The sequence below is a fragment of the Diceros bicornis genome, chromosome 3, assembly GCF_020826845.1.
Source record: "Diceros bicornis minor isolate mBicDic1 chromosome 3, mDicBic1.mat.cur, whole genome shotgun sequence".
NCBI lineage: Eukaryota > Metazoa > Chordata > Mammalia > Perissodactyla > Rhinocerotidae > Diceros > Diceros bicornis.
Window position 1 is genome coordinate 60,822,831 of NC_080742.1, and position 21,034 is coordinate 60,843,864.

Genomic DNA, 21,034 nt, shown 5'->3' on the forward strand with positions numbered 1-21,034 from the left:
TTCATTTGTGATTCACAGAAATCAATTTTTTTCATCTTTATTTCCATACTTAACCTCTTAGTTCTCGGCCACTCTAGTCTGTTCCTGGTATATGTTCTCCCTTTCAGCAATTTCCTTTTACTCTTTAGCTGTATCAATCAAGACAAAGCAGAATAGAAAGATTCAAAAAAGAATAAACTGCTTTGAACAGAATACTCTAGATCAGCTACGCAATCAAATTCCATTTCATTTTTCCTCGATAACTTTTCCAGGCTTTATTTTCACCTCTAAACTACATACACACTCATTCATCACTTAAAAATTTTCATTATAGATTCTATTTGATTATTGGTACATATAATACTGGCACTATTAAAGCATGTCTATCCAGGTCAGAGTGCCACGATGCTAATTAGTGACCATTAAAAACGGTCAAACTTATTGATAACTTAGAAACAACAGATTCTTTAACATCTTCTTTCAAAGGAAAAAATATCACATTTTAATACCTAAGATGAAAATAATCCAAGTCATTCTTTTTTTTTTTTTTGTGAGGAAGATCGGACCTGAGCTAACATCTGCCAATCCTCCTCTTTTTGCTGAGGAAGACTGGCCCTGGGCAAACATCCATGTCCATCTTCTTCTACTTTATATGGGATGCCGCCACAGCATGGATCGACAAGCCATGCGTCTGTGCGTTCCTGGGATCCGAACTGGCGAATCCCGGGACGCAGCAGCGGAGCGTGCGCACTTAACCACTTAACTGGGCTGGCCCCTCCAAGTCATTTTTAAAGGCAATAATAACCTTTTAGGGCAAAACCCACATCATTTTCAATCCAGCACGTCTTGAAAAATTCAAGTTATTAATCAATAAAATTTTCCTGCTCTTTTAAGGGCCAATTATAGATAGTTTTAGGTATATTTTTTCTAAGTATTTATCATATATTTTCTCTTAAATATCAAATAATACAATCTCTTTCAAATATACAGAAAAACCTAAATATATGTTTATTAATATAGCATCTCTGTGTGGTTATCAGGTAACAAAAAATAGTTAGTTTTTAATATTTTTATCCTGTTAGGTAATATATTTTCTTAAAAAGAACTCAAGATGAGGCCAGCATTACCCTGAAACAAAAACCAGAGAAGGATGCCATAAGAAAAGAAAATTACAGGCCAATATCCCATATGAAGATAGATGCAAAAATCCTCAAGAAAATATTAGCAAACTGAAGAACTACACTAAAAGGATCATACATCATGATCAAGCAGGATTATTCCAGGGATGCAAGGATGGTTCAATATTTGCAAATCAATCAATGTGATATACGACATTAACAAAATGAAAGAATAATTTATATGATCATCTCAATAGATGCAGAAAAAGCATTTGACAAAATTCAACATCCATTTATGATAAAAACTGTCAACAACCTGGATGTAGTGGGAATGTACCTCAACATAAAAAGGGCATATATGGCAAGCACACAGCTAAGATCATACTCAATGGTGAAAACCTGAAAGCTTTTTCTATAAGATCAAGAACAAGACAAGGATGGGGCCGGCCCGGTGGCGCAAGCGGTTAAGTGCGCGCGCTCCACTGCGGCGGCCCGGGGTTCGCCGGTTCGGATCCCGGGCGCGCACCAATGCACCGCTTGTCAGGCCATGCTGTGGCGGCGTCCCATATAAAGTAGAGGAAGATGGGCACGGATGTTAGCCCAGGGCCAGTCTTTCTCAGCAAAAAAGAGGAGGATTGGCATTGGATGTTAGCTCAGGGCTGGTCCTCCTCACAAAAAAAAAAAAAAAAAAAAAAGAACAAGACAAGGATGCCCACTCTTGTCACTTTTATTCAACATAGTATTGGAAGTCCTAGCCAGAGCAATCAGGCAAAAAAAAAAAAAAAAAAAAAAAAAGAAAGAAAAGTTATCTAAATTAGAAAGGAAGAAGTAAAATTGTCATTATTTGCAAATGACGTATTATATATAAAAAACCCTAAAGACGCCACCAAAAAACTGTTAGAACTAATAAACGAATTCAGTAATGTTGCAGGATACAAAATCAATACACAAAAATCTGCTGTGTTTCTATACACTAAAAACAATCAGAAAGAGAAATTAAGAAATAATCCCATTCACAATTACATCAAAAAGAAGAAAATACCTAGGAATAAGTTTAACCAAGAAGTGAAAGACCTATACACTGAAAAGTATAATACATTGATGAAAGAAACTGAAGAAGACACAAAGAAATTGAAAGATATCCTGTCATCATGGATTGGAAAAGTTGTTAAAATGTCCATACTACCTAAAGCAATCTACAGATTCAATGCAGTCCATATTAAAATTCCAAAGGCATTTTTCACAGAAATAGAACAAACAATCCTAAAATTTGTGTGGAACCATAAAAGACCCTGAATAGCCAAAGCAATCTTGAGAAAGAAGAACAAAGCTGGAGGCGTCATATGTCCTGATTGCAAACATATTACAAAACTATAGTGATCAAAACAGTATAATATTGGCATAAAAACAGACACATAGATCAATGGAACAGAATAGAGAGTCCAGAAATAAACTCACACATATATGGTCAATTAATTTATAACAAAGGAGCCAAGAATATACAATGGGGAAAAGACAGTCTCTTTAATAAACTGTGTTGGGAAAACCAAACAGTTACATGCAAATGAAGGAAACTGGATCACCCTCTTACACCATACACATAAATTAACTCAAAATGGATTAAATACTTGTATGTAAGACCTGAAACCATAAAACTCCTAGAAGAAAACATAGGCGGTAAGCTCCTTGACATCGGACTTGGTGATGAATTTTTGGATTTGACATCAAAAGCAAAGGCAACCAAAGCAAAAATAAACAAGTAGGGCTACCTCAAACTAAAAAGCTTCTGCACAGCAAAGGAAATCATCAACAAAGTGAAAAGGCAGCCTACAGAATGGGAGAAAATATTTTCAAATTACATATATGATAAGGGGCTAATATCCAAAATATATAAAGAACTCATATAACTCAGAAGCAAAAAAACAATCTGATTAAAAAATGGGCAGAGGATCTGAGTAGACATTTTTCCAAAGAAGACATACAAATAGCCAACAGGTATGTGAAAAGATGTTCAGCATCACTAATTATCAGGGAAATGCAAATCAAAACCACAATGAGATATCACCGTACACCTTCGTAGAATGGCTATTATCAAAAAGACAAGAGATAACCAGTGCCGGCAAAGGTGGGGAGAAAAGGGAACCTTTGTGCATCGTTGGTGGGAATGTCAGTTGGTACAGACACTGTGGAAAATAGTATGAAGGTTCCTCAACAAAACAAAAATAGAACTGCCCTATGATCCAGCAATTCCACTTCTGGATATTTATGTGAAGAAAAAGAAAACACTAACTCGAAAAGATATATGCAACTCCACGTTCGTTGCAGCATTATTTACAATAGCCAAGACACGGAAGCAATCTAAGTGTCCATTGATGGATGAATGGATAAAGAAGATGCAGTATATATATCTACATATAGATATATCTCTATATATGAAATGGAATACTACTCAGCCACAAAAAAGAATGAAATCTTGCCATTTGTGACAACATGGATGGAGCTGGAGGGCACTATGCTAAGTGAAAGACTAATATTGTATGATCTCACTTATATGCAGAATCTGAAAAAAGAGATGGAACTCATAGATACAGACAACAGATAGGTGGCTGCCAGAGTTGGGGAGGTGAGGAGTCGGGGGTGGACAAAATTGGTGAAGGGCTCCAAAGGTACAAACTTCCAGTTATAAAATAAATAAGTCCCAGCGTGTAATGCACAGCATGGTGACTACAGTTAATAACACTGTATTGTACATTTGCAAGTTGCTAAAACAACAAATCTTAAAAGTTCTCATCATAAGAAAAAAAATTTTGTAAATATGTGTGGTAATGGATGTTAACTGGACTTATTGGGGAGATCATTTTGCAATATATACAGATATCAAATCATTATGTTGTACACCTGAAATGAATATAACGTTATATGTCAATATAGCTCAATAAAAAAAATAGAATAATGTTAGTTCAGCCAGTATAAGATATTTTGCTCATTTATGTTAGATTAAGTTAAAATATCAGTACTTATTTAAAAGACATCTATAAGAACATTTAAAATACATTTCATATATTTTAGAATCTGTCAGTTCTAGTTTCTATAGTGAAATACTCATCATGTTTCCATTACCTGAATGTATTCAATCAATCCCTTCTAAAATGTAAGATAACTTTTCAATGACCTGACAAAAATACAATACCATATTACAATGCCTGAGGAGCGGACAAAACAGATATACACAATCATGGATGGAGACGCTAACACTAACAACAGCACACATGCATGTGCTAGAGTCAACACCATGGCAAAGGTTCTGGGATCCCGGGCAGCCTGGAGGCCCTTGGCTTAAGTCTGTGGGGTAGGTCGAGGAGGTCAAAGACAGAGAATGGGAGTCTGAAAAAGAATGTCCATTTGAAAGAATAAGTTCTCTCTAGTATGAAAATGTTTCTTTTCCATTATCCAGAAGGTATAGGATTTACAGAGAGAGGGAAGATATGATTAATTTTACTAGTGATTCAGGAGAACAAAGGGTCACCACACTTAATTAGACATTGACACTATTTGTATATATGCCTTACAGACACTATTAAAAACCTGAATCTTAGAACAAAACCACTGAGATGTTGGTGACAGATTAATGATGGATTTTCCTTGTCCTTGGGGTTTCTTTGAGATTGCGAACGAAGTGACATTGATATTTTAAAGTTTCTTTTATTAATGTACTAAATATGTATAATGTCATATTAAATAACATCCTCAGGCTATTTTTTTCAAAATTGGAGATGGAAATAGCTCTAAATTTATTATCTTAAAGCTATGTAGTTGATTAGTTCATATTAGCATTAAACCTACTCTCATTTTTTTAAGATTATATGCTATTCTATCCAGTACTGCCTAGTTTTTATTTTCTCCAGGAATAGAGAAGTGGGCCAGTCAATCACTACAAGCTCAAGGAGAGGCATGAAACTAGAGGAATTTACTAGCAAAAGGGAGAACGGTATTCGAAATGTCATTCTCATTTGGCTCACATTTTACCGCTGCACAGAACTAAAGCAGTTATCTGCTTGCCACTCCCATCCTGCTCCACAGCCTCTTTTTTGCTACTTTTCAAAGTTTTTGTGAGGTAAGCAGGCATTATTCTGCCTACCACAGTGCCCAACTTCAAACCCAAGTTGATTGATTCCAAGTCATCAACTCTTTCGCTGTAATTCCCCTCTCCCCGCAAATGTTCTTAAAACAAAGAATTACAATAACAAAACCATTAGAATGCAGTCTAATCATAGATGACCTTTGAAGTTAATGTAAGAAGAAGGCTCCCACACTCTCTTGTCATTTTAACTAAAATAAGCAATCTTCTTTGTAAATTTTGAAACATAGAGTAATAACACAGGTGTGTACCTATCATTTAAATAGATATTAACATTTTGTCATTTTTATTTAGCTCCCTCACTTTTCTTTTTTAAAGAAATAACATATAAAACCTCTCCACCATCACTCCTTGCCTCTGCAGAGGTAATTATCCTGAAGTTGGTGTGTTTTCATTCTTTATACAAGAATATATTTATAAGCAACATGTATTACTGTTTTGTAAATTTTAAAATTTTAATTAAGTAGTGGACTTTTGCAACTTACCTTTCTCCACATATTGTTTGGGTATTTATTCATGGTGATTCATGTAGATCTAGTTTATTCATTTTAACTACTGTATAATAGCCCCTTGTTTTGATTTATGGGGGTGTTTATGATTATTTGGATTTTCTCAATGAAGCATGTGATGAGACCCTCAGCTTGGATGAGTAGGAGGGGGCAGTAGGAGAGGAAGGGAGGAGCGTGAGGGAGAATTTGAGAATAGAGATATGAACTTACTAGAGAAATACAGTAATGTTGCAGGGCCCGTGCAAGGTTTGTGGTTATGAATTTAGAACCAAGCCTGTCCATTTGTGTGATTTTCTGCAGCTATGCCTAGCTTTTCTGAGGAACAAAAAAGGCAAAAAGATATTTGAATTCAATCAGGAATGGAGTTTAGGCAAGTGAGAACAGTAGAGGGAAGATCAGCGTTGTTGAAGGTTTTACAGGAGAATAGTTATGATGGTTCACAGCACCAGAGTAAGGATGGAGGTGAATACTGAAGGGGGATTGTTTTGATTACCTATTGCTGCCTGTGATAGTTAATGTGTCAACTTGACTGGCCCACAGGGTGCCCAGATATTTGGTTGGACATTATTCTGGGTGTCTCTGTGAGAGGGTTTCTAAATGAGTTTAATGTAAAGCAGATTGCCCTCCCCAACATGAGTGGGCCTCATCTAATCCATTGAAGGCCTGAATAGAACAAAAGGCTGAGTAACGGAGAATTCACTCTCTGCCTGCCTTTGAGAAGGGACATTGCTCTTCTTCCTTTGGACTTGGATTGAGACCAGAACTTACAGCATCAGCTTTCCTGGTTCTTAGGCCTTCATACTTGGACTAGAACTACACCATTGGCTCTCCTGGGTCTCTAGCTTGCCAACTGCAATCTTGGAACTTCTGAGCCTCAAGAACAGTGTGAGCCAATCTATCTCTTTTAATAAATCTCTTCTCATATCCTATTAGTCCTGTTTCTCTGGAGAACTCAGCCTAATACATTGCCAACAATGCACCCCAAAACTTATCAGCTTAAAACATTTTATTTTGCTCACAATTCTGTGGTTAAGGAATTCGGGAAGAGCTCAGCTCACTGGTTATCTCTGCTGCATTTGCTGTCTAGAGCAGCTGGGACCCAAAGATCAGTTACCAAGATGGCTTCTTCACTCATGTGTCTGATATCTCCCTCTCCAGAGCCTCTCCATGTGACTTTGGCTTTTCCAGCATGATCTCAGGGTAATCACATAACTTACAAGGCCTGTGGCATTCTAAGATGGACTGTTCCAAAGAGGAAGTGGAAGCTGCCAGGTGAATTAAGGGCTGAGTTTGGAACTGGCAGCATCACTTTCACTGTGTTCTCTTGGTCAAAGCAGTCACAAAGCCTAACAGATTCAAAAAGGCAGAGAAATAAACTCCACCTCTTGATAAGAGAGTGGCAAGGCCACACTACAGAAGAGAATATAGGATGAGATATATTTTGTAGCCATATTTGGAAAATACAACCTACCGCAGGGATGCTGGATTGTGGAAAAGTGGTTGGTTGCAGTGTGAGTTGTTCCAATAAAGGTGCTGAAGAGAAAGCAGTGATAAGAATGAGGTGCTTGAAGTTGACATTTTTCAAGGGGATGCAATTACTGGTGACGATAAAGGTCAACCACTGACCATGGGAATGAGGTGGCTGAGGAGAGATGGAGGCAAAGTTCACTGGAGAAGAGGAAGTCAGCTAAGAAGCCAGAGGGTTGAATGGGAGGTTAAAACGATAAATGAAAGAAGGAGTCTCCCTTGAAGGAATTTCTCGCTTAGACAGATACACCCCCTTTTCTCTAGTTTTTTCCCATGACAATTGTGAATGAGATTTTAACCCACCCACCTCACCCACAAAAATATTACATAATAGCATAATCTAAAAAACAAAAAGTGTGTATTTGAATACCAAATTAGTTGGCAGAGCAGTTCAAATTAGCTAGAAATAGAAAAATTCATCAGCATATTAATATTCCAACTCTTAATACATGGCTGATTCTTTTTCCAAGATCAAAAATATGCAGAAAAGTTCTGTATTTGATATTTAGACCAATGCCACATATTATTTATACTGATTAAATCTTTCTAAATTTGATTTACCTAATCTCCCTGACATGTACACATAAAGACATGCAGCTTTCTTGGACTTGTTTCCTTTCTAATTATTCAGGAAACAAAGCAGGAAATAGTCTAGGATGGGAGAAGCCTTCCATAACAAAAATTAATTCATAAATGGCATGGCAGATAACTGGTAAATTCTAACATCCATTGGAAATATGGAATGTTTCAAAGATTATATGAAGATCTATATTCTCTCCCATCATTCTCAAGGTATCAGGGATATTTTTTAAGGAGGTTCTTGATTTTAAGTGTCGAGAACCAAGAAATTCTAACTAGGCAAATTCAAAATATTCATCCATTTATTCAGTTAATATTACATTGTCAAAGAAACAAAAATGAATGAAAATTCTCTCAAAAAGCTTATAGTAGATAAGATAATCATAGATATTATCATCATATAACAAAGTATAAGGTAAATCCTGTTATAGTATTATAAAACAAAGCCCTAAAGGAACAGAGAGAAAATAACTTTGGAAAAAACCGATGAAATTCCACCAAAGATGAAATACAATTTTGACAGACTAAATCTAGGGAATAAAATAAGCAGACACAAAAACAGGCACCTGTCGGGCATGTTTGGGAAATGCTAAGTCCAGTGTGGCTAGAACACAAGATGAACAGAATCACAGAGGATCATATATATGATAGGTAATGAGTCTGGCTTTATTCTGTAGGTATTAGAGGGTAATTACAGATTTCTGAGCTGGAAAATTAAGTGGTAGGTAGGTGATATAGTTAGATCTACTGTTTAGGTAAAAAGTTGACAGCAGAGTGCAGGAGGATATGGAAGCAGGAGACTGAACATACAGGCAAGATTAACTAAGAGGCTCCTATAATAATCCAAGGAAAAACATAAAGTAGGTCAGAACCCCTAAATATAATTTAGAGGTGAAATAGGTTTGGTTGAGAACATTCTGAACTGAATATAGGCAAGCCAAGAAAATATCTTAAATACTTATAATTTATTAAGTGTAAAGAAATACAACTAGCTTAAATTATTCCTGAGTAAACTATAACTTTAAACAAATAGAAAATAACTACAACATATACTTAACAACTGAGTTGAAACAACATATTTTATAATGACTTATAAAGGTTACTTTCACCTATATTCTTTACTTTAAATAAGTATTACCAAAATACAACATATGAATACCTAAAAATAACATATTAACTCTACCAATTATCTGCACATAATTTATGCAAAAATTTAAAGTTTTTTCCCCCTATGGTCACCCAATAAGGACACCTCTAATCAATTTTTTATAATTAGCTGACACAAATTCATAGTATCAATTAATTTTATTAGCCTGAAAAAACTAAGCGAAATATGGCCAAAAATAACCATCATGCATTTAAAAAACAATCAGTATACTATTTGCTGTGCAGTCAACTAATATTTATTGAGCACCTCCTATTTTCCAGGACCAACATGTTTGTTACCTTACCAAATTCTCAAAACCATACTTCAAGATAGGTAATAATATTTTTTATATAACAGATGCGAAAACTAAGAATCAGATGGAAACTTGTTCAACACCATAAACAATGTCACATTTAATTATGTCGACTGCCAATTTTAAGGGATTATCTATTTTTCACATTTGTGTTGTTACCACTAAGTCTTTGCTTTTATATCTTTCTCTTAAATTTGTATAGATATGAGCACTATTTTATTTATATCACCATTACTTCTCTTTCCTATTTGTTTCCCTAAGATTATCACCACATATCTATAATTTCTTGCTTATAAATTTTAATAAAATATACATAGGTGGGAATGTATAATATTAAGTATTACTCTATCATTCTGAACTCTAAAAATGACACATTCAAAAAAGCTACACATATTAAACAGACACAAACTATGATTTCTAAAATATATATTTAAAAAAATTAAGCTCATTAAACTTTTTGGTTTATAAATATAACCTTAGACATAGGATGTTAAGAAGCTTAAATGACTATGCATTATGATGATCAGATACATATAAGGTACTGAAATACACATTCTTTCAAGTTTAAAGTATCTCTCCTAAGAACTGGGCTAACGAATGGTTCCTTATTTTATTTCAACTAGAATAAAATTATAAAAGGAGTATTTCCCTTACATAACACATAAATATAGCCACAAGATCAAACAACACAGAACTGAATAAATATTGAGAATAATCCAAATTCTGCCAACGTTTAGTATTATGTAAGTATGAATTATCTTATAGTAAATTTGTTCTATTAAAAGTATCTTACCAGAAAGGGAAGGAACTATAAAGAAACAGACTATGTTAGAGACCTAGAAAGTGCTCTTTTTTTTACAGATTAGAGACTGAAGCTCCATCTTGATAAGTAACTTGCCAAAGTCACATGCTAATGGTAGAACCAGGACTGATTTCTAAGCCTGACTTCTATTCTGGGCTCATTTTACCATATGTGTTCTCTCATTTTATGATTTAATAATATTATTTATTTACTATATTTTAACTTTAATTTGGAAAATTATCAAGTAATGAAACTTTTTCTCTACAGCTCAACAATATTCTAGTTTTTCTCAAAAATACGCATTACAAGAACGGGATGCAGTTCATAACATTTCTTAGCTTAAGATGAGAACTTTATACAGGAATAAGTTTACTTTACATATAATTTGGTTTGGCTGCAAAAAGCTTATATAAGTCATAGCTTTACAACCTCTTTATATCATAGTAACTTCATATGTTGTAAAATGGTTTTCTATAATCTTGACATTTTCTTCAGACAACCAGTTTTCCTGTTTTAGCTGCCTTATAAGAGTCTCCAAAGACTTCAATCTTCCTAGAGTTTGTTGTTCTTGTAGCTCAAGAAGAGTTATCTTTGAATGTAGCTTTGACACTTTCTGCCAAAGATGTTCCTTATTTATGTCTTGTCTGCAGTAAGAATGTTCAATTTGTAAAACTTCCGTCTCATAGTCTACATCCTTATATAAGGAATCTTCATCGTCAATGTCTTCCATTTCCACAGTTTCTTTTTGGGCAGGTATAAAAGAATTAATTGTAGGTTTGGAATTTTCTGTGGGTACAAAAATGGCAATAACAGATTCTTTATTTGTGTTTAATTCTTCAACTGTTTGAGTAATTGTGCTGAATAAGAATGGATTTTCCTGTGCTGACTTAATTTCCATGGAATTATTTGTAATGTTGGGATTAGCAGGATGATTGGTAGTTATTTCGAGACCTTCTTGACCTTCTTGGGTTTCCAAAGACTGCTGAATACTTTCTGAATTTGAAGTTGTCAAAGTGATAGTTGTGGAATTCAGGTTCTCAAAAGATGTGTGAAAACCACCTATACCTAGGTCTTGGTTAACTGATGTTTCCAAGATAGATTCTGGTTTTCCAGTATCTTGTTTAACTAGATTAAGAGTTAATATGTTATTTTGGATACTTTCTGTTTTTGCAACTGGTGGCTCCACCACAGCAGATGAATCAATTAATTCTGCATGTTCAGGGATGACATCTGTGTTAACTATATTTTTCTTTGGCTCATTTGATGCAAATAATTCTTCTGACTTGGCTTTTAGGCACACTTCTTTCTCATCTTCCAATTTTTTCTTCTGAGATTTTTTTTTGGAAGAGTCTTTTTCCTAGAAAATAATATTTTCAAATTCTAAAAAAGATGTCCTTACTAGGTTTATTCTCTTATTAGTTAGTGCTGACTATTTAATTATAACTTTGAGCTAGTATACTGGCCAAGCAAATTTATTCCATTAAAAAAGTGTTCTAAATGTATAACAACACACATACACTTTAAGGTGATTTTTAAAAAGCATTAAGCATATCCAATATATGATGGAAACATTTTAGATCATTCAAAAGACCAGTAAAAAATCTTAGATCATTAACTTATGTTAACAACTTAATAATTTACGGATGTTATCTTTTGCTTCTCTTAAGCCATGCTTAATAATGGTTTAAATTTTTAAAAATTTTTCATACTTTTAGGAAAAGCAAAAATTAATTTCCTTTTTTTTCAAGTATCTGTTTTCCTCTGCCTGAGTACCTGTCACCCTGCAATCACCACCCTGCTCAGCATTATCCCCCCCTCCCCTGCCTCTAATACCTGATTGTCTTCAGGCAAAGAAAATATTGTCGGAATTGCAGTTTGTTTCAAATATCGAATACCCCATCTAATGTCAAGAGAGTCAGGAGTAAAATGGTCACTACACAGGAACTGGTATTTACTGGGAACCCAGGAATCTCGTTTCATATTCTTTAACCATTTTTCAAGTCTTTCTTTGTCATGTAGAGGAAACCTGAAATTAAAAAAGGAAAACATTGCTATATTTTTACAACTTTGCCAGATTCCAGGCCTGTATGTATAGTAACCTATGCACAAAGTGCTGCAAAAGCGAGGCAACCATTCCTACCATATGAGAACATCTTCCTGACAACTAATACCATATCCTCTCTGCAGCAAAGAGGACTAAGATACAAGATGTGGAGCCACAGCTTTTGTCTGTGAAGAGTGGCTTGTAAAACATAATTCTGAGTCCCTTCAGGTAAAATATATGTGTTTCTACAAAGGATAAAATCTATTCATGTTTTTATAAATTATGTTCTATTTTTATTTTGTTGTGTAGTTTGCCTAGAACTAGCAATGAGGTTTTTATAAACTACAAAGTCCTATTCAAATGTATTTCATACTAATACTACAAGTCAAATGGTTTCTTCTCTATAATTCAAGGAAGTATCAAGTTTTAGGCTTTTATATTAAAATTTAAAAAATAAGAATACATTAATTCAAACAAGTGGTTTAGCAGACAATAAAATACATACTAAATCTTATAAAATTACTAATATTCCATTCTCTCTACTGGAATCAGCCTCAATTCTACCCATGTGTAGTTTAGTTCAATATTTCTAGACTTCTATAATCAATGGACTGGGAACTCTAAAATTCAAGTTCTGAAAGAGAAACTGACACAAGAACTAAAAAGAACTTAGATATTTTATAATATGAAACAAATCAAATAGAAAACACAGGAAGGCAAGATATCTCTTTATATGTGTTGTTCCTGTACTGAATAACCTGGATTTAGAGCTGGCTCTAACATACTGCAATGTGTTTTACTGGCAAAACTGGACTAATGGCAGAGCTCGACAGAAAACTTTTTCTACTAGTCTAAATAGATTTGAGTTAAACTGTATTAAACAATAGTTAACAGTGATTTACATTTCTTTTGATGATTTTACAAGAACATAGTCCAAGACACTATATAATAATTTCCTATTTTTAAAAAATAGTAACAATATAACAAGGCTTCTCATGCAAAAAGCAGCTATTACACAGTCCCTCCAATCCCAATCATTTATGCTTTGTAGCAGCATGTTTTTTTTCCCTAAATACTTATAACTTTATAAGATGATAGGGGAAGAGTCTGGGTACTTTATAGGAAATAACTTTTAACCCCGATACCCTTACATGGAAAAAAATCAGATGATTTACCTTTGGAAGTTCTTACCATAGATGCAATATTCATACATGGTTTGAAACTTTTTTAACCTTGCACATATCAATAAGTTAGGTTATAAGTATGACAGGTATAACCAGAAACAGCCATTTAAAGGCAAAAAAGAATCTTCTTTTCAGAGAACCTAAATTCTGCTAGCCACAGATAAGTTCATACCTTTTCTGGTTACATCTAAAATGAGACTATGCCTTTTACAATAATGTATTTTTTAAGGTAATTTCATGTATAAAAATACTGTTTGCAAATCATTTCTATTGTACCCATATGCTAAGTTATCATATAATTTTAAAAAATTTACTTTGTGAATATCCTTATTAGTAACTGGATTACAATGTTTTCTCAACAGGTAAATCTCTAAGAAATCTCCTGGAATGTTTCCTGAACATCAATTTGTTTGGTAATTTTGTTTCACTGTCTTATTAATTCCAAAAAAAAGCACAAAATAATCACAGTATAAACTGGATACTATATGTATATATTAACTGAATTCCCAAATTAATATAAATTTATACTACAGCTTGCTATAGTGTAAGCAGGGGCAAATTCAATTCTTCCAGTTTGGTGCTATTAGGGGAATAAAACTAATTCAATTTTCATTTTATGGATTACACGTGGAATTTAAAAAACTCACCAAAAAATTCCACTTTCAATAAATTCACATTTTGAGGAAAAACATCTTTATAATTGACTCCCTCTGGCATTATTTTTCCCTCCTTAAAAACTGTAACTATGTGGTCCATAGACAAAGACTAACTTAAAGAATTTTTAGTCTGGGAGTCATATCCCCCAAATCCAAGGTCAAATAAATCTGGAAAATATGTGGCTAAATCAAGTTCAACATGATCCTTTACTATAAACCTTCTCGGAGACAAAGCCTAAATTAATATATCGGCATTTCCCCATCAACTGACCATGGATTGGATTTTTTTCCCCCCCAAAAATCTGTTTACATCTTGTGGAAGGTCTTCAAGGGAGACAATCTCGGAAATATCGCCACATAGTGTGAATTACTTGGGGTTATCAGTTTTTTCCCATTACTTGAGATAATGAAAAGCAGATGAATCATTAGCGAGCACAAACAGGCTTCACAAAATGACTGGTGAAAATCCGAAGTAAAAGACAACTAGCGTCAAGTTAAATGAATTATTATTATTATTTTTTTTTTTTTTTAAAGATTTTATTTATTTTATTTTTTGCCCCCAAAGCCCCAGTAGATAGTTGTATGTCATAGCTGCACACCCTTCCGGTTGCTGCATGTGGGACTTGGCCTCAGGATGGACAGAGAAGTGGTGCCTCGATGCGCACCCGGGATCCGAACCCGGGCCGCCAGCATCGCAGCGCGCGCACTTAACCACCAAGCCACAGGGCCGGCCCTAAATGAATTATTTTTAAACACAAGAATAAAAGGAAATACAATGTTCTCTGTTGATTTTCATATGTATTAAGTATGTACTGAGTACCAGATGCTACTTCACCTCTTTACATACTGCGAATTAGGTACTATTAATAACTCCACTTTATAGATCAGAGATCTTAGACACAGAGAGTTTAACTACTTTGCAGAAGGTCATTCAGCTACCAAGTAGTGGAGCCAGGATAGGAACTTACTAAGATTGGCTCTGGAGTCTGGACTTTTAATTATTACATACTACTACTTCCCTGCTCCAAATAAAATGACCTCTTCTGTGGTTTCACGGAAACGTTTCGCGGCACTAGTAATTGAGAACAACACTTACTCTGTTCTTTGTAGGAATGAAAGGTATACAGAAGCCTGAGCAGCATACAGGTTATAATTCTGGCTCTCCTACAGAACTTTCAAGGTCAGTTACCTACGGAATTTCTGAAAGGCCTGTTGCCTTAGGAGAAAATGGAATAAGAGCTATGCGACCTAACTCACAGGAGGTGTAAGTCAGCTCGGAGGGCACCTTCCCACTCGGCAGGTCTGTGTGTACCTTAGGCGGTGGTTAATGTCGTTCAGGGAAATGAAGTCAGGCGAGGGAACGCTCTGCGTTCACCCCAACACGCCCCTACGCCTTGCCACCAGGCCTGCGCCCTCAGCTAGGACGATCCTAGGTGCACTGAGCTCGAGCCCTCACGCCCTCCTCCCGCGCAGTGGCCGACCACGCCCAGAGAGCTGAGGACGGATTTACAGAGCAGATGGGAGAGACCCCAAACCCTGGGCCAAACGTCACAGGGCCGCGGCCCAAAGGTAAGGCTGACGCTTCTGCTCCGGGGACAACTTACGGGTAAAAACTCAACTTCCGGTCTTTATTGTTTCGCCCCCGGCGGTTCTTACAGCAAATCGCTGCGCAATAGCGCGGCATTGCTCCGCTGCGGCTCTAGGAGAGCCGGACCAGCAAGGGGCGCAGACGAGCCCTCCTCGCTGAGGCGGGGCCCCAGGTGCAGGCCGCCCGAGCCAGCGCGCCTGCGCCGGGATGGGCTACAAGGAAAGACGCCGCAACCGTCGACTCACTTCCGCTTCTGCGGGCTCCGGCACCGCCCTTTCGGGGTTGGAGCCGGAAGTGACGCACGGGCTGAGTCGCAACAACAGTTTTCCACGTGCGCGTAGAGCGCCTGGGTCAGGTGGGGAGACGGCAGCCAATCGGGAAGCGTTTCGTGTAGGTCTTCTCCTGAGGTGGCGGCGCCAGCAGCGCCCGCTCGCCAGTGGGGTGCGGGCTTAGAGGTTACGCGGTGGCGGCGGCGGCGGTGGCAGGACGCGAGGTCGGAGTACAGACGGCAGTGGGGCGCGCGCCGGCTCCCGGAGGCCGCGGAGGCCGGGGTGAGGGGCCAGGCCCGAGCCGCTGTGTGGAGCCGGTCGTCCGCCTCGCCGGCGCCTCCGCTCTGTGGAGGAGCAGCAGCCGCCGAAGGGTGCGGGTGAGGGACGAGGCCGGGTCGCGGGGAGGGGCTTTACAGCGTCCCCGGGGCCTTGCCTGTCTTTGTCGGCTGCCTTGGCCTGGGTGTCCGCCGCGGCCGCCGCAAGGGCTTCGGGCGGCCTGCTGTTCTTGAGAAGGGAGTAAGAAAAAGGAGATGGCCGCGGCGCAGAAGAATGCTTTTCTGTTTGGGGTTGTGCTGCTGGCTTCCTCGGGCGTCGGACAGCTCCTCCCAGGACTGGACCCCGGGCCGTGGACAGCCTAGACGGCGGCCCCTGAACGGACAGGGCGGGTACCGCTCGTCTTTGGGTGAAGGCTGGACGGCCCAACCCGGCCGGTCCCGGCCTGGGGGACGAAGGCCCGGGCTGCTGTCCGGTGGGCCGGTCTTGGGAATGAGAAGTCAGTATAAGCAAGAGTGAGTCTACTAAAAACGTGTCGGATATTCAACGTGAAAACGGAGTAACGTTTATTAAACCAGTGAGGTGCCTCTCGGTCAGTTTTAGACCCTCCTTTGACTAGGGAACAACCTGCAGTCCCGCGGCGTGCACAGTACGCGCTCGGGCTGTGGTCTTTAAACCCCGAGGTTGGACTTGATCCTCGGGACGCGTGACCATGAGTAACTCGCTGGAAAGAAGTAATCCACCTGTTAATTACGCTCGGCAGAGGCCCCGGGAGAGGGAGGCAGGCAGTTTCCACAAACCTTAGTGTCTTTCGTCAGCCTCATTCTGCCATCATAGGTTATTAAGGACTCCTGTGATACCGTGTCCGTAAAACAGGATCACTTTTTTTGAATCCCAGGTCATTAAATCGATACTATCAAGAATTCTAAGTTAAAACTTCCTTAAGGTTGGAGAAATATGTTGGTGACTGCTGAGAAGTTTGAAAATAAGAACTTACCTAAAGTATAAACTAGGAAAGTTCATTTTCCTGTCAGTCGTTGCAGAAATCTTAAATTCGAATAATTCCATTATTTTTAACCCAACTTATTTAACCGTGCTTTTTTTGTTAAGTATTTGGGATCTTACAGTTTAAAAAAAGTGATTCCATTCTATTGTGTGACATCGTTGGTGGTGGTGTGATACTGAGAGTCTCTATTTGCAATCCTTGGCTCACCTTGCTGGAATGAAAGCTGAAGTTGGTGCTTGCTTAGAGAGGGAAGATTACTGCTAATTCAGACGTACTGGATTATTTACCTTGTCAATGTACTTTTTTTTTTCTCTGAAGTTAATTTTTTTTTTTAACTCCCTTAGAATATGAATTCCTGAAAGGAAGATTGAGATCCTTTAAAAAATTATTTGGATTTTCCACTGTTTTTATAATGCATATGATGTCTTAAATATTAACTGGTAAAAATCAGTTATTGAATATTTTTGTGTCTACTCTGTGTATGGGCAGAGTATTTGTGGAAAGGCAAAGGCAAGAAAGATTTTTCTCCATTTGGTTGGATTATATTTGCTCTCAAGAAGGTTACAATCAATTTAGAGGTAATAAAGCCTATATAAATGACACAACATGAGAACAGATACAAGATACTATATGCTTAACATTTTGATACTGTGTTAAGTATACCTTATATCCTAAAAGTTCATTAGGTTTTTTTTTTTTTTTTTAAGAAGAAGTTTTAAGATTAGCTCCTTGGATAAATTCTTTTTTTCTTTTCTTTTTTAGGATATTAGAAATGGCTACTCCCCAGTCAGTTTTCATCTTTGCAATTTGCATTTTAATGATAACAGAATTAATTTTGGCCTCAAAAAGTTACTATGATATCTTAGGTGTGCCAAAATCGGCATCAGAGCGCCAAATCAAGAAGGCCTTTCACAAGTTGGCCATGAAGTACCATCCTGACAAAAATAAGAGCCCTGATGCTGAAACAAAATTCAGAGAGATTGCAGAAGGTAAGTAAATGACTATCTCGGAGGTCTCACAGGTATTAGCTAGTAAAGGAGAAGGATGGCTAAGAAGTGTGTGTATATTTGAAGGTTTGTGGTGATTAGAGGGGCTGTGGGATCTACATTTAAATATAGTAAGATTCTTGAGACTATTTTCTTATAACAGATACTTTGATTCCTGAATGGATAAATGGTAGTATATATTTTTATTGGCATACAGATCTAAAAATGTCAAAAATATATTATTTCATTCTTTTTTTATTTATAAACTCGCTTATTGTTTCTATGTCAGAAGGAATTTTAGGTACCCAAAACTTATAAACTAATTTGTGAAACATAGTTTTTACTAAGTATGAAGATTAAATATAAAAATATTAAGTATAAAAAAATTTAAGTAGACTCTGAAATGCCTTGGTTTTTTCCTTCCTCAGTTGATCTACAGTTCACAGACACATTTGTTATCTTTAAAGGAAAAGTATGAAACAAATTTTGACGTGACTAGTTCTAAAACAAATTTCACCTTGAGAACATTCAGTAATTAGTGGTGGGTAGAGGTAACTGAGCAGGGAGTTGGAGTTAAACATTTACTTCAACTAGTAAGGAAGTGAAAAATCTGAGTTCTTAATTGGTTATATTTGACCATTAAATTCTATAATAGAGGTAATGGTTTCACACAAATAATATGAAGAATAACTCTAATTATTGCCCGCATGTCTATTTGTTGTAATGGTAGTATTCATTTAACAGATATTTATTGGATATTTAACAGGGGCAGGCGTTGTGCCAACTGCTGATAGTATGCAGTGAACAAGACAAAGTCCCTGCCTTTGTAACTTGCATTTTAACTTTATTCTTATGTTTGTAGTGTTTTGGTTTTATTTGTGATGGGAACTCCTTCCCTAAAATAGGGTTGAACTCTCTCATTTGAAGACGTTTGGATATATGTAGTTTTGATTACTTTTTATTTCTTTCAGCGTATGAAACACTCTCAGATGCTAATAGGCGAAAAGAATATGATACACTTGGACACAGTGCTTTTACTAATGATAAAGGACAAAGAGGTAGTGGAAGTCCTTTCGAGCAGTCATTTAACTTCAATTTTGATGACTTATTTAAAGACTTTGGTTTTTTTGGTCAAAACCAAAACACTCGGTCTAAGAAGCAATTTGAAAATCACTTCCAGACACGCCAGGATGGTTCCAGTAGACAAAGGCATCATTTCCAGGAGTTTTCTTTTGGAGGTGGACTGTTTGATGACATGTTTGAAGATATGGAGAAAATGTTTTCTTTTAGTGGTTTTGACACCACTAATCGGCACACAGTACAGACTGAAAATAGATTCCATAGATCTAGCAAGCACTGCAGAACTGTCACTCAACGAAGAGGAAATATGGTTACTACATACACTGACTGTTCAGGACAGTAGTTTATTCTTTTTTCTGTTCTCACTAAACCCAACTAGTTGACTTGTCTTCAATATATTTGATGCAAAACAATTTTCTGTGAACTATTTTGACAAGTGCATGATTTCACTTAACTTGATATAGCTATTAAATATATTTAAATTGTTTTTGACATATTTCAGCAACATTCAGTTTGTAAAGAAATAGCTAATTATTAATTTCCCTGATTACGAAAGGTTCTTTAAAAGAAAATATTATAATTCTGCCTGGTCTTTTTTTCCTACCCGCCCTTGGGCTTATTAATGTGGCCAGTTTTATTACCAAGAAAAGATTGTTTGCCTAATACATATTTAAAGGTTAAACTTTAACAGTTATTATAGATTTAAATTGTGTGAACTTGAATGATTTTTGCAGTGAACCTTGGCTCATTTAAAATTGCATGCTCTGTAGCATCTCTAACCTGGGTTGCTAAATGTATGTGAAACTGTATAATTGAGTCAGTCAGCAAAGGATAACAGTATCTTGGTTAATTTCCACTGAAAGCTTCAGAAAGTCATGCTTTAATATTTACTACCGAACCATGCCTTTCTACAGTAGAATTGGAGTAAAGGAAGTGATTATATTGCTTATAGTCCTTTAGGCTGAAAGTTGAAAACTTATGAAATATGGCCAAGAGATTGTTACATGTTTGGTCCCTGGCTAATGATTTGTTTTGTTGAAATTATAGCTACTTTACACATCTTTTCATATTTCTTTCTTAGTTGTTGGCACTCTAGGTCTTAATACGGATTTATGTATTTTTTTGTGTGTGGTTCCTCGCACTCATCTTTATCTAGAGATTGACTAATACCTCATTCTGTTTGTAAAAACAGCCAGTAATTTCTGTGCAACCTTATTATGTGCAATATTTTTAAATCCTAAGAAATGTGTGCTTTTGTTTTCAGATAGACTTATTTCTTTAGTTCTGCACTTTTCCACATTTTACTCCATATGAGTATTAATCCTATGGATACATATTAAAACTAGTAAATGTCTCATACAACATTGTGTGTGAGAGAAATATAGTATTTACAATATGATGTTTTCTATTGTCATTTATTATAAGTTAAAAGTCTATTTGACAATTCTGGAGTTATGGAGGGTGCATAAGCAATGAGGCTGCTTATGCTCATCATAGACCATATTCTAGAGGTTACTATTGACTAACCTGAAAATGCTGATAGGAATTTGTTTGATTGCCATTAGGTCATTTCTCTTGCTTATTGTCCTCCTCTCACAAATTTTGGTAGCTTGAAGGTTTTGTTAATTATAATTATGGTGTATTTGCTTGCTAGGAGCAGGTATTCTTGCCACTGGTTCTTTCCTCTTTAGACCTGGTGGGGAGAAAGCAGAGACTGTGCATAAAGCTATATTTGTTAATAATCATCTTTAATTTGAACACTGTGAAGAAAATGAATTTATTCTGTTATATTTATGTGCCTTAATTATTTCCTGGAAGTTATACTTACTACTTTTG

The 21,034-nt window shown here is 36.6% G+C and overlaps 2 protein-coding genes across 6 annotated transcripts; one reads left to right on the forward strand and one right to left on the reverse strand.

Moving 5' to 3' along the window:
- Positions 1-10,033: 10,033 nt before the first annotated feature.
- Positions 10,034-15,812, reverse strand: THAP5 (THAP domain containing 5). Of its 4 annotated transcripts, none has more exons than XM_058528336.1 (3): positions 15,601-15,812; positions 11,946-12,138; positions 10,034-11,469 (listed from the first exon to the last, which is right to left on the reverse strand). In XM_058528336.1, the coding sequence occupies exons 1-3, from the start codon at positions 15,678-15,680 to the stop codon at positions 10,546-10,548; spliced, it is 1,197 nt and encodes a 398-aa protein (XP_058384319.1). In that variant the 5' UTR covers positions 15,681-15,812; the 3' UTR covers positions 10,034-10,545. The 4 variants fall into 4 exon arrangements, with proteins under 4 accessions (XP_058384319.1, XP_058384328.1, XP_058384335.1 ...); XM_058528345.1 differs by lacking the exon at positions 15,601-15,812 and adding an exon at positions 15,309-15,592; XM_058528352.1 differs by lacking the exon at positions 15,601-15,812 and adding an exon at positions 15,254-15,592.
- Positions 15,813-16,121: 309 nt separating this feature from the next.
- Positions 16,122-20,594, forward strand: DNAJB9 (DnaJ heat shock protein family (Hsp40) member B9). Of its 2 annotated transcripts, none has more exons than XM_058528404.1 (3): positions 16,122-16,224; positions 17,895-18,121; positions 19,090-20,594. In XM_058528404.1, exons 2-3 carry the CDS (start codon positions 17,905-17,907, stop codon positions 19,539-19,541), a joined length of 669 nt encoding a protein of 222 aa, XP_058384387.1. In that variant the 5' UTR covers positions 16,122-16,224; positions 17,895-17,904; the 3' UTR covers positions 19,542-20,594. The 2 variants fall into 2 exon arrangements, with proteins under 2 accessions (XP_058384387.1, XP_058384377.1); XM_058528394.1 differs by having other exon boundaries at positions 16,123-16,230.
- The last annotated feature ends 440 nt before the right edge of the window (positions 20,595-21,034 follow it).

Excerpts from the sequence above, each read along its gene's own strand:
- DNAJB9 (XM_058528404.1), top strand. The coding sequence starts at position 17,905 with ATGGCTACTCCCCAGTCAGTTTTCATCTTTGCAATTTGCATTTTAATG. Across the intron at positions 18,122-19,089 it reads ATTCAGAGAGATTGCAGAAG|CGTATGAAACACTCTCAGAT; the intron begins GTAAGTAAATGA and ends TATTTCTTTCAG.
- THAP5 (XM_058528336.1), bottom strand. The coding sequence starts at position 15,680 with ATGCCGCGCTATTGCGCAGCGATTTGCTGTAAGAACCGCCGGGGGCGA. Across the intron at positions 12,139-15,600 it reads CGGAAGTTGAGTTTTTACCC|GTTTCCTCTACATGACAAAG; the intron begins GTAAGTTGTCCC and ends TTTTAATTTCAG. Across the intron at positions 11,470-11,945 it reads CTTTGCCTGAAGACAATCAG|GAAAAAGACTCTTCCAAAAA; the intron begins GTATTAGAGGCA and ends ATTATTTTCTAG.